Genomic DNA, 14083 nt, shown 5'->3' on the forward strand with positions numbered 1-14083 from the left:
CTACGGCCATAAGCCCTGCTGCTCTTCCCTCCCCGCCCCGGGGTTCCTTTCCCGGGTCTCCTTTCCCTTTCCCGGGGTTCCTTTCCTGGGGCTCGGTCCCGGTCCCGTCCCTCGCGGTGCCCACGTGGATCCCCGCAGTCCCCGTCGCGCCGGAAGTGACGCGAGGCGAGCGCGCCGAGGCGGTGGCGGCGAGGCGGCAGCATGGTGATGGCGGCGGCGGGCGCGCACCGGCCCGGGCCGCTCAAGCAGCAGAACAAGGCGCACAAGGGCGGCAAGCATAGCGGCTCCTCGCAGCGCCGCGCTGGAGGTGAGGCGGGACGGGCTCCCCGCGGGTTCCCCGCTGCTATCGGCCAGCCCTGACCGTTCTCTTCCCCTCCCCAGGCCGCGTCCCCGTCAAGGCCCAGCCCCGCCGGCGGCTCCGCGATCTGAACAGGGTTGACCGGCGGCATCAGGCGCTGCAGCTCCGCCGGCAGCGCAAGGAGGCGGTGAGGCACCGGGGGAACCGGGCCGGTTGTTGCGGGGGAGCGGGAAACGGCTCGGTTCGAGTCTACCGGAGGGGGCTTGAATTGGGGCCGGGGGGTCCGGATGTAGGCGGTGCGGCCGAGCCGGTTTGGGACTTTGCGGGGGAACGAGCCGGTGCCGGGCCCGGTTGGGTTTGGGTCAAACGGAGCATTGCGGAACGGACCGGGTGCGGTCGGGCTGCGGCGTGGGGTAGCCTGGCCTGGTCCGGGGGCGGGAGAGGAGCCGCGCTCGGGTTGGCATTCAAGCCCTGCCCGTGTGCCCGCAGGTGCTGGCGGAGAAGCGCAGCCTCGGCAGCAGGGATGGGCCCCCGCACCTCGTGGTTGTGGTGCTGCTGCACAGCAGGGCTGCGGCCCAGGACTCGCTGCTGCAGAGCCAGGACTCGGCCGTTGTCCGTGCAGATGAGGGCGGAGCTGGCGGCTTTGCCCTGCTCTGCCCCCGGCTCAAGCAGCGCTGGCGCTTTGTCACAGCCCAGGCAGGTGAGGAGGTGCCGCTGTGGGTTAGGTTCTTGGTTCTGGTGCCTCTGGCAGCCCCACTAATGGAAGTGTTTTGGGTGCAGGGGATCTCCACGCTGTTTTAGACCTTGCCAAGGTTGCTGACTCCCTGCTATTCATCCTGGACCCTGTGGATGGCTGGGACAGTGAAGGGGAGCACTGCCTCTCCTGCCTCTTCGCACAGGGGCTGCCCAGTTATGGTGAGAAATGTTTTGGGTTTCTGGGGATGCTTCATGGAGATTGAGTGTCACAATAATTAAATTTCAGGGCTCTGTCACCTTAATGGAGATTGAGTGTCACTGTAATTAAACTTCAGGGCTCTGCCACCTTCAGTGAAAATAATATTTTTCTTATGTTGAGGTGGAAGTTCTTTCATTTCAGTTTATGGCCATTGCTCCCTGTCCTGTTGGGCACCACTGAAACCAGTGAAACTCCCTTTGTACCTTGTGGTGCAAATCTGGCCATTTGGGCTGCTGACATCCAAATATTTGCCTGTGTTTGGTAAAAAGAACAGCAGAAAGTTTAGGATCTGATCCAAGCTCTGTTCTCTGCTCGCCAGCTCTGGCTGTCCCAGGAGGCACTGACCTGCCCCCTAAGAAGAGGATAGATGCCAGGAAGAAACTCTCCAAGTGCATTGAGAAGCGTTTTCCTGAGGCCAAGCTGTTCCCACTGAACACAGAGCAGGAATCCTCGCTGCTCCTGAGGCACCTGAGCTCCCAGAAGCAGAGGCACCTGGCTTTTCGTGCCCGCCGCGCTCACCTGCTTGCCCGTGCTGCTGAGTTTGTGCCCAGCCAGGACAGTGACCTGGTGGGGACCCTGAAGGTGTCTGGCTTTGTCCGGGGACAGACCCTCAACGTGAACAGCCTGGTGCACATCGTGGGGCACGGGGACTTCCAGCTGAGCCAGGTGGATGCTCCCCCTGACCCGCTCTGTTTGAACCCACGCGTGGTTAAAGGACAGAAGAGGAGTCAGCAGGACATGGAGGTTCAGGTGTGTAGGGTGAGAGCTTTGTCAGTCCTTTTAGAACACAAGGTTTCTAAAATTTCATTGGGGAAAATATACCTGTGGGAAATAGGTGGGTGAGGAGAGGGGAAAGGGAATTTTGTCTCTGCTCTGGTGCTGGGCTGAGGTTCTGTGACTGCAGTGTGTAATGAAAGTTATGTCACAACATCATGAAGGGAGTTTCACCTGAGACTGACTGGAAGCTTAGTTGGGTATGCTCAGATCTAGGAGCTTTGCTCTTGTCCTTCAGGATGACTCTGGAAATGGTGCTGTTGAGATGGAGGAAGATGTCAAGGTGCTGATGAAGGCAGATCCAAGCAAGCAGGAGTCTCTGCAGTCAGAAGTGGTTCCTGATCCCATGGAAGGGGAGCAGACATGGCCCACTGAAGAAGAGCTGCAGGAAGCAGAGGGTGAGCAGAAGCAGTAGTTCTGTATTTCTTCCTTGTCCCTCTTAGGAGGGTTGTTAGAAACTTCTGTCACCAGGGTGGCTGTGAAGAAACATCTTAGTTGGGGTGGCTTCCATCCTCAGTCCCATCAGGTGGTTTGCCTGGCAAGTTAGCAGGTTTTGGCTGTCCTGACAAATTCTGTGCTGCAAAAAAAGCAATTCTAGTCTAGATCTGGGTTTGGCTGTTCTGGTGAAAGTGTTGCTGAGGGGAAGGAGAACTGTTCCTGTACTAACCCTGGTGGGAATCCTACAGATTCTCTGAAGGCAAACAGGAGGGTGGTGAAGGTCCCCAAAGGCACATCCAAGTACCAGGCTGCCTGGATTGTGGATGATGGAGAAGAAGGCAGTGAGAAAGATGATGATGAAGATGATGATGATGAAGATGACGACATGGATGATGATCTGATGGAAGAGGCAGTTTCTCAGGTACCTCCAAGGGCTGATAGTACAGGTGATCTCCAGGCCATTATTGCATGTTCTAGGAAGATTCTGTCCTATGCAAGGGCATGGTGCAGAGCCAGGACTTGCCTGGATTTCCACTGTTAAATCCCTGCATGTATCACATTCCTTCTTTGGCCTGTTAGACCCCAAAATGATGGGCTGGGGTCCCAAATCCCACAATGTGAGCTCACCCAGGGTGCCAGTGCTGCATGCACAGCTCTGTGTGCTCACAGGCTCTGTGCTGCCCTGTGCCAGGAGGGGGACAGCGGTGAGGAGGAGGAGGAGGAGGAAGCTGGGGAGGAGGAGAGTGAGACCATGACCATGCCCGAGTGCCTGCGGGATGAGCAGTACGACGAGAAGATGGAGGAGGATGAACAGATGCTGGAGAGATACAAGCAGGAGAGAATGGATGAGATGTTTCCAGATGAGGTGGACACCCCACGGGATGTGCCTGCCAGGGTCAGGTAAGAAATGGGATGCTTTGCTGGGAGAGGAGTTGGAAGGTTCCTTTCTGTTTCATTTGGTGAGGAAGCCTGTGATGTCTTAGCCGTGGTGTCTGAACCTGGCTGAAGGACTCTTGTGAAGACTCTTTTTGGCTCTGAGGCTTCCATTGCAACCACTGGTTGGCAGGGAGGGCTGGGTCCTGACCTGGGAGAGAGAGGAGGATGGCCCTGAGGCAAGGACAGCTTGTTTGGGGATTTGGTTGCTGGTTTTAGCTCTCTTTGCACTGACATCTTTCCTGAGGGCTAATGTTTGCTTTGCACCCTTTGTCCTCCTTGAGGCTGTGAGACCCTACAGACCACAGCTGGTGGTGAAGGATGGGATTCACCTCAGTTGGTGAAGTAATTTGTCTTTCCTGCTCTCTGTTTTCAAGGTTCCAGAAGTACAGGGGGCTGAAAAGCTTCCGGACTTCTCCTTGGGACCCCAAAGAGAATCTTCCAAGGGATTATGCCAGGATCTTCCAGTTCCAGGACTTCTCCCGAACCAGAAAGAACCTCTTCAGGCAAATAGAGAAGGAGGAGACTGAGGGAGCTTCGGTAATTCCCTTTTGCTGATCCCTTTCCCTGTTGTGTTCCTTTGCTCCCAGTAGGAGTGACTTATCAGGGAGGTGGTTGGGTGGATCTTTTGGCCAGCTGGTTCTTAGTAGGAAGCCCTAAGTTCAGACAGTTTTCTCCTGGATTCCCTTCCTAATCCAGGCACATCTTCTGACACTTTTTTTCTGTTGAGAGAAGTGTTCACAACTGCTCCTGTCTTGGCAGGTGGGCTGGTACGTTACACTTCATGTCTGCAATGTCCCTGTCTCTGTGATGGAGAGCTTCAAGGAGGGGAAACCCCTGGTTCTGTTCTCACTGCTTCCCCATGAACAAAAGGTGAACACAAGGGATATACCTCGGAGGGATGTGCAGCTCCCTGTTCCTTCAGGCTGCATGGCCTGGGGAGGGTCTGGCTGCAGAGGGTTTGGGCTGAAATCTCCCCACATTGCTCCTGTTTCAGAGCAGGTCGGAGCATGCAGAAACTGCTGGAGAGGGGGTTAGGAGAAAGTGTCTGAGCCTGGCACTGGTGACCAGTGACCTTTTGGGACCCCATTTTCCAGGACATTCATCTCTGCTGCAATGTCCTGTTGTTTTCTGCTGCCCAGCAGCCCCTGACTGTGCTGCCTCTTGCAGATGTCCGTGTTGAACTTCCTGGTGCGTCGGCACCCGGGCAACAGTGAGCCAGTGAGAGCCAAGGAGGAGCTGATCTTCCACTGCGGGTTCAGGCGCTTCCGAGCATCCCCCCTGTTCTCCCAGCACACCTCAGGTTTGTCAGGGACTGGGTACAGCAGGAGTGGGGTTGGGAATTCTGGAGCAGGAAGCCTGTGATGTCTTAGCCGTGGTGTCTGAACCTGGCTGAAGGATTCTTGTGAAGACTCACTCCTAGGCTCTGAGGCTTCCAGGGCAGGCACTAAATCATGGGCAGTAGAATGGCTTGGGAAAGGTGGTTCACTGATCCAGGCAAGGTCCAGGTTCCATGCCAGAGGATCACCTTCATTCCCAGATACTCAGTGCCAGTAGAGGAGGGGTGTTTGTTGAACAGGGAACAATGAGCTCTGGGGTTTCTCACAGCTCTGAGGGTGGCTCTAGCCTGAACTTGATAATTTCTGTTCTGTCCTAGCTGATAAGCACAAGCTGGAGCGTTTCCTGCGCCCAGATGCTGCCCTGGTGGTGACTGTCTATGCTCCCATCACTTTCCCTCCTGCCTCAGTGTTGCTTTTCAAACAGAGAAGTAATGGTGAGTTAATAAATGCTGAGGAGGTGATGTCTGGGAAACAAACTGTCCCCATACCCTGCTTATAAGTGCATCTCTCCAGAAAGTATGACTTGAAAAAGCTGTTTCCTTCCTGCTGTTTGAGATGAGCTTCTCTCCATCCCTGTTGTCACTTTATTGCCTCTGCTGTGGGGTTGCTCTGGGCCTGCAGCCCTTTGGGGAAGGGGTTTGTGCTGGGGAAGGGGGGTGATGGAGGCACCTGCCCTGGTGAAATGGTGACTCTGCCTGGCAGGAATGCACGACCTCATTGCCACGGGCTCCCTGCTCTCCGTGGACCCCGACAGGATCGTCATCAAGCGCCTGGTGCTCAGTGGCCACCCCTTCAAGATCTTCACCAAGATGGCTGTCGTGCGATACATGTTCTTCAACAGAGGTACAGCTGGTCTCTGGTGGGAGGAGAGGCTCTGGAAGTTCTGTCCCTGTGTTTATGTTGGTGCAGCACAGCCTGTTCCTTACCTGCCTTTTGTGTTTCCATCTCCAGAGGATGTGATGTGGTTCAAGCCCGTGGAGCTGAGGACAAAGTGGGGACGCAGAGGGCACATCAAGGAGCCATTAGGTAGGTTTGATTTGGTGTTTATCTCTGTGTTGCTGGCATGGTGTGATCCTCCTGTGCCTGAGAGACTGCTAATGGCCTCTTCTGCCCTCTGCCTAGGGACCCATGGGCACATGAAGTGCCACTTTGATGGGCAGCTCAAGTCCCAGGACACGGTGCTGCTGAACCTCTACAAGCGTGTTTTTCCCAAATGGACTTATGACCCTCATGTCCCAGAGCCTGTGCCGTGGGTGAGGAGTGAGAGTGCACTGCCAGAGCAGGAGGTGGAGATGGAATGAGTCTCCAGCATGGCTGGAGTTTGTGCCTTGGCTCCCTGGATGCTGTTCTTGACCCATGCACTGTGAGGACAGCACTGATGCCTTGGACGTGTTACTGCTGGGGTCTGTACAGGGGCAGCTGCGTCGCCAGCTGCTGCTCAGGTACCAGCTATAGCTATTTATTTTAATGGAAAATGTCAAAAATGCCTAAGTGCCTCTGTCGTGGTGGTGGCCAGGAGGCTGTGAGCACCCCTTGTCCACTGACCCCACTGGGATTGTTTCAGTCCCTCATGCCCAGCCACGTGGGGTGAGGGGGATTTTGCTGTGTGGAGGAGTTTGCTGGCAGTTCCTGTGCTGCTGAGAAAGAAGAGCCAAGTAGCAGCTGGGGAGGGTGACTGAGTGCAGCTCTCTGGAGGCCTGGGCCAGAGCAAGGCAGCTGGGGAGGGGAGAACAGGCAGTGCTTTGTTTCCAGCTCCCCCCCCACAGAGACCAATGCCAGCTTCCCTTGTCCTTCCACAAAAACTCCCAAACCTTTGGACTTGATCTGTTTTTAGTAGCGCACAAACCACCGCGCAAATTCAGAGTGAGGTTTTTCATTCCTTGAAACACCACTCCATCCTCATTCTGCTTTCCCAGAGAGGTCTGTGAGCCAGGTCAGGGCTCTCAGGTCCACGTTTCCCCCACACAGCACGATGCAAACGTTCTGCACGTCCCGGGGGACGGCCTGGAACTGCTCCGAGAGCACAGCCGCCAGTCCCACGCCTGCTGTTGGCTCAATCAGCAGCTTCATCCTTTCCCACACCAGCCACGTGGCTCGCTGTGGGGACAGGGCAGCAGCTGTCAGCCCAGCAGCCAGCACAGGCTGCTCCAGGGCATCCCTGCAGCACTCTGGGAAGGGAGGGCAGAGCTCCCAACAGCCCTTTCCAGCTGGAGACAGCGTGGGTGTCACAGCTGCAGTGGTGCACGGGGGGTTTGTGCTGCTCTGGGAGTGTGTTGGGGTGAGAGCAGAGGGGCAGGGCAGGGGTGGAGGCAGCTGCCTGCTGGCAGCTACCGTGAGAAGGGAGCCGGGAGCCTTTACCTTGATTTCTTCCTCTGAGACTGTCAGAACATCATCAACCAAATCCCTGATGATGGGCCACGTGTTGGGCCCGATGCTGGTTTTTACAGCGTCTGCGATGGTGTCCCGCGGGTGGAGGTTGGGGGTCAGCTCCCCTCGGACCTTGGACTGGTAACAGTCATCCACATTGCTTGGCTCAGCAGCAAACACCTTCACATCCGGCCTCAAAGCCTGGGGAGTGCAGGAGGAGCCACTGGGGTGACACCAGTGTGTGCCTGTCCCCTGTTTCTGTGTGTGCAGGGGGCTAAGCAGGCCCTGCTGCTGCCGCCATGCAGACTTTCACTGCAGGGTCTTTGTGTTTCTAAAGTTAAAAGCTGCTCCCTGCCTTGAGAGTCCTGCCCTGCCCACAGGGAGATTCCTGGATGAGCTGTTGCCTACCTTGATGGCGACTGCTATTCCTGCAACCATTCCTCCACCTCCCACAGGAACCACCACTGCATTTACCTGGGGTGCCTGTGCAGAAAGGAAGTGTGAGGGCTTCTGACACTTTGTGTCCCCCTTTTTGCTGTGCCCCTGCAGGGGCTGGGCTGTGCATTTCCCTCACCTGCTCCAGCACCTCCAGGGCGATGGTGCCTTGCCCTGCAATCACTGCCAGCTCCTGGTTGGGGTGCACCAGGACTCCTCCTGTCTCCTGGACTACATTGGATGCTGTCTCTGCTCTGGACTAAGGGAAAGCACAGCAGTCACCTCTCACTCTGCCTGGGCAGTGTCCCTGGCCTATCTGCCCTGTGCCTTACCTTGTCACTGGGGTCACATGGCACCAGTGTGGCACCATAGGCACGAATGGCATCTTGCTTACACTGCGGGGCAGTCCGGGGCACCACGATGTAGGCAGGAATCCCTGTGGCATGAGACAGGAAGTCAATCCAACATCTCAAAAGCCACAGCAACCAGCTCAAACTGCAGGAGCAGGCGATGCCTTGCCTATGCCAGCTCCTGCACGGGTTCAGGAGAGGGATCTCCATCCTCTCCAACAGAACCAGCTCTGTATTTACCCCGTGCCTGCCTCTTGGAGCAGGGTGGAGGGTACAGGTTACCTTCTGCCTGGGCAGCACAGGCGAGTGCCTGCCCGTGATTGCCGCTGCTGTGCGTGACCACAGCGCGGGGCAGCTCCCGGCCCGTGCGCTGCCGCTCCTCAACGAGGCTCCTCACGGCGTTCAGGGCTCCGCGGATCTGCAGGGAGAGCGCAGGGCTGGGTGTGCGGGGCTGAGTGTGCTTCCTCCTCACACCACTCCCTGAGCCCTGGGCAGCACCGTTCACCGCAGGGAATTAACAGGGCGGCAGGAGCTGGTGGGTGCCGGCGCAACGCGAGTTTCCCTATTGCAAAAAGCGACCTTTGCCCCGGGGCTTCGCAGTGCCGCCATCCCCGCGCACCTTGAAGGATCCGGTCTTCTGCAAGAGCTCGCACTTAAAGAGCAGCTTCCTGCCGGCCATGCGGTCCAGCCCGGCGCAGGTGAGCAGCGGGGTGCGATGGATGCGGCCCCGCAGCCGCCGCTCCGCATCCCGCACCTCGCCCAGCCCCAGCGGCGGCGGCGCGGCTCCGTGCGCGGCCATGTGCGCGCCCCCGTGAGCGCCTGCGCGCGGCCGCGCGGGCGGTTTGTCCCTGCGCGGCCGCCGTCGGCGCCGCCCGCCCCCGGCGCTGCCAAGATGGCGGAGGGGCTGGAGCGCGTCCGCGTCTCGGCCGCCGAGCTGCGGGACATGGTGGCGGCGCAGGCCCGCGCGGCCGGCGGCGGGCGAGGTGAGGGGCGCCGGGAGCACTCGCGACCCGCTGCCGGGCCGGCCCTGCCGCGCACAGGCGGCTGCCTGCGGCCGCGCACGGCCCCGCGGCCGTGCTGCGCCTAGGGTAGGGCTTGGGGCAGAGCTGCCGCCCCGCCGGCGCCGGCTCGGGGCTGTCCGGGCTGGGAGCGCACGGCACCGACCACGGGGAGCCTGCGGGGCGGGCGAAGGCACCCGGAGCGGCTTTGCCCCGCGATGGTCGGTCCCAGCCCCTCGGGGTTCTCCGGGCCGAGCCCTCGGTACCGGCGGGGTTCGGGGCTGCGGTACTGAGAGGGGGAAAGTTTAGGGAATGCAGCGGGGAACAGCCTGGCTTTGGTTGGGCGTTTAACTGTGCGGGAACCGGCCTGGGCTCTGTAACGATTTTTTTTTTTTTTTTTTTTTGTAAATACGGTTAAAGGAGGAGGAGAGAAACGTTACCGGATTGTGAGCAAGGGGGAAAGGCGCCTTTTAGTCAAACGGTCCGGTGGCAGAGCGGGCGCTGCTGGGGATGGCAGCTCCTGCACCCACAGTAGGCTGGTGACTGCTGCTGAACCTGCCGTGATACAACTTTACTCTTACTGCTTGTGCTCAAGTCTGGTGGTGTGCTTTGAGGAAAAACCTGTTGCAGGATGGGATTTGTAAATGGATCAGGCCAAGGATTTGGTCAGTTGTGTTAGGCTTTCTCATTTTCTACTCTTATTCTGTGATTTCCCATAAATATTGATGTAGATTTTCAGATCTGGCCGGCTGTTTGCCTTGACTTGAATATTTGTCATGGTATTTTTTGGTCCCTGGGAATAACTTTCTTCTGTCTGTTTTTCCCCAGAAAACATGAAGGAGGTGAAGGAGCCGAGGCACCGCAAAGATAACAGGCGCCCAGACCAGGAGATTTACAAGCCTGGCCTCTCCAGACTGAGGAGCAAACTTGTGTCACCAAAGCAAGAGGCCTCGGAGAAGGAAAGGAGCAGAGCTGAGGAGGGCAAGGAGGAGAGTGCTGGGGACAAGGACTCTGTGGGAGTGGGAGCTCCAGCTATGGAGGATTGTGACAAAAGTGATGGCCCCAAGCAGAACGGTCCTTCACAGGAAAAGGAAGAAACAGAGACCAAAGGTGGCCTGCAAAGCCAGGAAAACTCATCCAAGCAGCCCATTGTGGATGAATGGTGCCCAAAGGCCCCCAGGAGAACCAAGAAGCCAGACCAACAGATCTACCAGCCTGGGAAACGCCTGCAGTCTGCTGTTAAAGAACCCTCCCTGCAGTCAGCCAGCGAGGAAATCACTGGGAGGATGGAGCAGCTGAAACTTGAGGGAGACGAAGAGACTGAGAAAAGCACTGGAAAAGACAACAACAGGAAAATCAGATCCAGCAGGGAGGATAGAGAGGCGAGCCAGGCAGGGGAAGCAGTGAAAGCCTCCAGGGGGGATAAAGGGAGGCGAGCAGAGCGGAGTGACAGGGTGAGGAGGGCGGGGGATGAGGTGCTGCCGGGGAAGCTGGGCTCCACCAAGCGCTACTCGCGCACGGACAAGCGGCGCAGCCGGTACCGCACCTGCAGCACCAGCTCAGCCGGCAGCAACAACAGCACGGACGGAGCCCTGCTCGTGGATGGGGTGGAGAGGAGGCAGGAGCGTGCCAGGGAGAGGATACGTCCCAGGAAGCAGCTCTCTGTGTCCTCCACAGATTCCCTGGACGATGACAGGATTGATGAGGCTGAGGTGTACGTCTCCAGCAGGAATTCAGACAGGAGGAGGCATTCGGAGCAGAGCCGAGCTTCTAGGAGTGAGAGTGAATGGAGCAGCAATGGCAGGGAAGTCAAGGGACCCTTTCGAGTGACATTTGACAGCAGGACCATGAACAGGGACATCGGCCTGGCAGATACAGATAAAAAAAAGTCCCTGAAGGCCTCTGAGGTTTCGGAGGCAAGGAGCCAGAGCAGGGAGCCCCAGGGGAGGGGCCGTGGGATTCTGTTCCTGCCTGCCAACACGGACCTCTCTGCCAGCTCAGTGGGTGTCCCTGAAGCCACTCACCCTGGCCCCAGGCTCCTGCTGGGCGGGGCTGGCAGCAAAGGCCCCCGGAGCCGGGGCCGAGGTGGCACTGCCCGCCGCCTGTGGGACCCAAACAACCCGGACCAAAAACCCGCCCTGAAGAGCCAGACTGCTCAGCTTCACTTCCTAGACACGGATGATGAAGTGAGCCCCACCTCCTGGGGGGAAACCCGCCAGGCCCAGCCCTCCTATTATAAATTCCAAAACTCTGACAACCCCTATTATTACCCTCGTGCCTCCGGGCAAGGCCCCCAGTATCCCTATGGGGGATATTCCCTGCAGTATCCTATGGGTCCAACCAACGGGGTGTACCCAGGAGCCTATTACCCTGGGTACCCTGGCCAGGCAGGGCAGTACCTGTGTGGCCCACTCCCTCCTACTCCTCTGAGCCCTGAGATGGAGCAGCAGATGAGGAACATGCAGCAGCAGGAGCTCAGCAAACTCCTGCGTGAGGCTGGGAACCAGGAGCAGCAGCTCAGCAACCTCCTGTCCAGAGACCGCATCAGCCCGGAGGGGCTGGAGAAGATGGCCCAGCTGAGGTTGGTGGGTGGGCTGTGGAGGGGGGAGTGAGTCATTTCCAGGGTGAAAATTTCCAGGAGAATGGTGTCTCCTTTGGGGATCTCGGTGGCTGGGAGATGTGGCACTGGGTTGTCAGTTTTTGATGTGCTGGGTCTGTTTGTTGTGTGCCAGTGGTGTGTGGGTGGTGGAAGGAAGCTGTGGGTGAGGATGTAGATGCCACTTCCCTGTGGCTTCTTGTGCTTGCTGAATGCCTTGCAGGGACACAGAGGAGCAGGACAAGCACCTGCTGCACATTTTTGGTTCTTCTGGCTCTTGCTGGAGCTGATGCTTCTCAGTTCCAGTGCTCTCAGTGTTTCTTGTCAGACTTCTGCTTTCTTACCTATCCTTAGTGTGTGCTCAGGGAGCATTTTGTTGTTCCTGGTGCTGTCAGTGGCAGTGCCTTTCCAGTGCTGTGTGGTTTTGCTCTTGATGCCACTGGTGATGCCAGTCTGTCTGGAGACAAGTAACACTGTTGCTCTGGGGGGTGGTTAATATGGCTGTAACAAGTTTCTACTTGGCATCTTTCACGTTTATTTGTGATCTCTGTGTCTGCAGGGCTTCTCTGGAGGCTGTTTTTCAGAGCTGACTGACAGCAAATCTAGCAAGTGAGCTCATTTCAGGGCTTGTTCTGTGTTTTGGGCACTTGCTCTGTAAACCACGGACTGGAATATGTCTGTGATTGAAGCAGCACTTGAGGTTTCAGGTCTTCCTCAAGGAGCTGAGGTCACCCAGAGCTGTTGTGTGGAGGGAGAGGAAACACTGGAGTGCTGCTGTGACTGTGGAAGCCCCCCCTGCCCTGGTGGGCACAGTTGACCCTGTCCTTGCTGGCAGTGCCCCTTGTGTCCTGCCTGTGTCCAAGTGCCGGCTGCCAGCTGTGTGGGGACTCTTACATGGCATCCATCTGTGGAAATGTCCAGTTTCCTTGGTGTTTGTGCTGTCCAGGTGTGTGTGCAGGGTTTGGGGACTGTGTAGGGTCAGGCAGCCCATCCTGGCTCTGTGCTTTGGGCAGGAACCCATCAGGATCCTTCTCTTATCCTGTCACGCTCTTCCAGGCATTGCCATCTGGCTTTACTCCAGGCTTTACCATTCACACTCTCTACTGTTTCTTGAGTACTTGAAAGATTATAAGGAATAAGGCAGGAACAGCTGAGGATCCCCTTTACCATTAACTTGCCCTACATGTTTCAGAGCTGTTCCTAGCCTGCAGCTATTTTATTAAATTTGAGGGAGGAATTCTGCTCCAGCATCCAGGCAGGGCTGTAGGCAGCTGAGAAGGGAATGTGATTTCTGGGACTCTGAGGCTTTATTTCCATTGTTCCCAACTTGTCCATTTTTGAGGAAGCAGAGTCTGTGACTCTGCCGTGTATTTTGGTTGGATGGGAGAGGAGTGGGGATCATTTTAATGGCAAGATCTGTGTTGCCCTGTGATTCTTTGTGTTCTGGTTCCTGGCCCAGACCTTGTGCTCAGAAGGAGCAGAGCCTTGTGTGTGTTCAGAGCAGTGTGTGTGTTCTCTGTGTTGGATCAGGAGACACTTGTGCCTTGCTGTTGGCAGAACTGTAACCTTGCTCCTTGCACTTTGCCAAACCTTGCTCCATTCTGAGTCACCTGTACAAGGCAGATGCTCCTTTTGGATTTGCCCTCTTGGAGTTGGATTGCAGCAGCTCCCACCTCCCTGGGGGCTGTGTGTGGAAGCAGTGAGTGCTGCTGGCAGCTGGATGTGAGCAGCAGGTGGCTCAGCACGTGTTCCCTGTGCTCCTGGGCAGTTGCTGTTGCACTGACCCCTCCCTGACTGTGTTTTGCTGCAGGGTGGAGATGCTGCAGCTCTATGAACGGTGCATCCTCATGGATATTGAGTTCTCTGACACCCAGAACGTGGACCAGTTGCTGTGGAAAAATGCTTTTTACCAGGTGATTGAGAAATTCCGGCAGCTCCTCAAGGACCCCCAGGGGGAAAACGCCCAAGAAATTCGGAACAAACTGCTCTTGCTTCTAGATGAGGTAAGAAGAGAGAGAAACGTCCCCAGATTCCACTAAAACTTTAGGTGGGATTGACTGGTTTTTAGAAAGGGATGGTGCAATGGGGCAACTGGTCATCTTGATCTTATTCATGTCATCCTTATGCAAAGAGGATGCTCAGACACATTATGGTTTAGTGGGGCAGGTGTAGGTCGAGGTAGACATCTGTTACAATTTAAACCAGCTTGTTTTGGTGTGTTTGTGTTAATTAGAAATTTATTTAAGCTAAAATGAAATTAATGCCCTGAAGTGAAGCTAAACAGAAGCATTCCTGGAGGTGTTTGTGGCAGCTTTACCGAATTTGCTTGGAAATTATTCTGTAAAACTGCAGCTCAGTTTAGTCTTTGTACCAGGAAGACTGACAGATCTGAGAAGTTGTGTTTTAAAGAATTAGGGTGAGAAAAGGAACTGCTGGAGGCCTTTAGTCCACCCTCCTCCTCAAAGCAGGATTTGTTAAACACTAAATCCAGTCAGTCCTGATTTTGTGTAGCTCAGTCTTAAAAACCTGAGGCTGGAGATCCCCCAACCTCCTTGTTGTGTTCTGAAGAGGAACAGCCCAAACCTCAGGGAGATGGAGC

General features: G+C 56.5%; 3 protein-coding genes and 2 non-coding genes across 8 annotated transcripts in view; 4 read left to right on the plus strand and 1 right to left on the minus strand.

The window, feature by feature from the left end:
* Window positions 1–101: 101 nt before the first annotated feature.
* Window positions 102–6224, plus strand: TSR1 (TSR1 ribosome maturation factor). 2 transcript variants are annotated; one of them, XM_071447916.1, is made up of 15 exons: window positions 102–307; window positions 382–485; window positions 788–998; window positions 1079–1213; window positions 1573–2003; window positions 2266–2425; window positions 2714–2886; window positions 3157–3365; window positions 3776–3938; window positions 4161–4271; window positions 4569–4701; window positions 5056–5172; window positions 5441–5581; window positions 5690–5764; window positions 5861–6224. In XM_071447916.1, exons 1-15 carry the CDS (start codon window positions 202–204, stop codon window positions 6037–6039), a joined length of 2448 nt encoding a protein of 815 aa, XP_071304017.1. In that variant the 5' UTR covers window positions 102–201; the 3' UTR covers window positions 6040–6224. The 2 variants fall into 2 exon arrangements, with proteins under 2 accessions (XP_071304017.1, XP_071304018.1); XM_071447917.1 differs by having other exon boundaries at window positions 3160–3365.
* LOC139600230 (small nucleolar RNA SNORD91 family) lies at window positions 3426–3516 on the plus strand. Its single transcript, XR_011682455.1, has one exon. It is a non-coding gene; the product is annotated as a small nucleolar RNA SNORD91 family (small nucleolar RNA).
* On the plus strand, window positions 4749–4841 carry LOC139600231 (small nucleolar RNA SNORD91 family). The gene has a single exon (XR_011682456.1). It is a non-coding gene; the product is annotated as a small nucleolar RNA SNORD91 family (small nucleolar RNA).
* SMG6 (SMG6 nonsense mediated mRNA decay factor) overlaps window positions 6050–14083 on the plus strand; it is a 108092-nt gene continuing 100058 nt past the window's right edge. For 2 of the 3 annotated variants that reach the window (XM_071447912.1, XM_071447913.1), the window contains exons 1-3: window positions 8737–8873; window positions 9717–11469; window positions 13295–13487. In XM_071447912.1, the coding sequence (XP_071304013.1) occupies window positions 8783–8873; window positions 9717–11469; window positions 13295–13487 (2037 nt within the window). In that variant the 5' untranslated portion in view covers window positions 8737–8782. Of the gene's footprint in view, window positions 6181–8736; window positions 8874–9716; window positions 11470–13294; window positions 13488–14083 lie in introns of those variants that run through there. The other variant, XM_071447914.1, reaches the window with a different exon arrangement.
* SRR (serine racemase) lies at window positions 6541–8732 on the minus strand. Its single transcript, XM_071447921.1, has 7 exons — window positions 8510–8732; window positions 8173–8308; window positions 7873–7976; window positions 7680–7799; window positions 7514–7588; window positions 7097–7306; window positions 6541–6835 (listed from the first exon to the last, which is right to left on the minus strand). The coding sequence occupies exons 1-7, from the start codon at window positions 8687–8689 to the stop codon at window positions 6638–6640; spliced, it is 1023 nt and encodes a 340-aa protein (XP_071304022.1). The 5' UTR covers window positions 8690–8732; the 3' UTR covers window positions 6541–6637.

This window comes from Agelaius tricolor, unplaced genomic scaffold, assembly GCF_023055355.1.
Source record: "Agelaius tricolor isolate 1412-34295 unplaced genomic scaffold, bAgeTri1.0.p SCAF_25, whole genome shotgun sequence".
Classification (NCBI taxonomy): Eukaryota; Metazoa; Chordata; class Aves; order Passeriformes; family Icteridae; genus Agelaius; species Agelaius tricolor.

Coding starts and splice junctions, on each gene's coding strand:
- TSR1 (XM_071447916.1), top strand. CDS start 202: ATGGTGATGGCGGCGGCGGGCGCGCACCGGCCCGGGCCGCTCAAGCAG. Junction 2,004..2,265: donor AGCAGGACATGGAGGTTCAG/GTGTGTAGGGTG, acceptor CTTGTCCTTCAG/GATGACTCTGGAAATGGTGC. Junction 3,939..4,160: donor AGGAGACTGAGGGAGCTTCG/GTAATTCCCTTT, acceptor CTGTCTTGGCAG/GTGGGCTGGTACGTTACACT.
- SRR (XM_071447921.1), bottom strand. CDS start 8,689: ATGGCCGCGCACGGAGCCGCGCCGCCGCCGCTGGGGCTGGGCGAGGTG. Junction 7,977..8,172: donor CTGTGCTGCCCAGGCAGAAG/GTAACCTGTACC, acceptor CTCATGCCACAG/GGATTCCTGCCTACATCGTG. Junction 7,307..7,513: donor GAATAGCAGTCGCCATCAAG/GTAGGCAACAGC, acceptor TGCACTCCCCAG/GCTTTGAGGCCGGATGTGAA.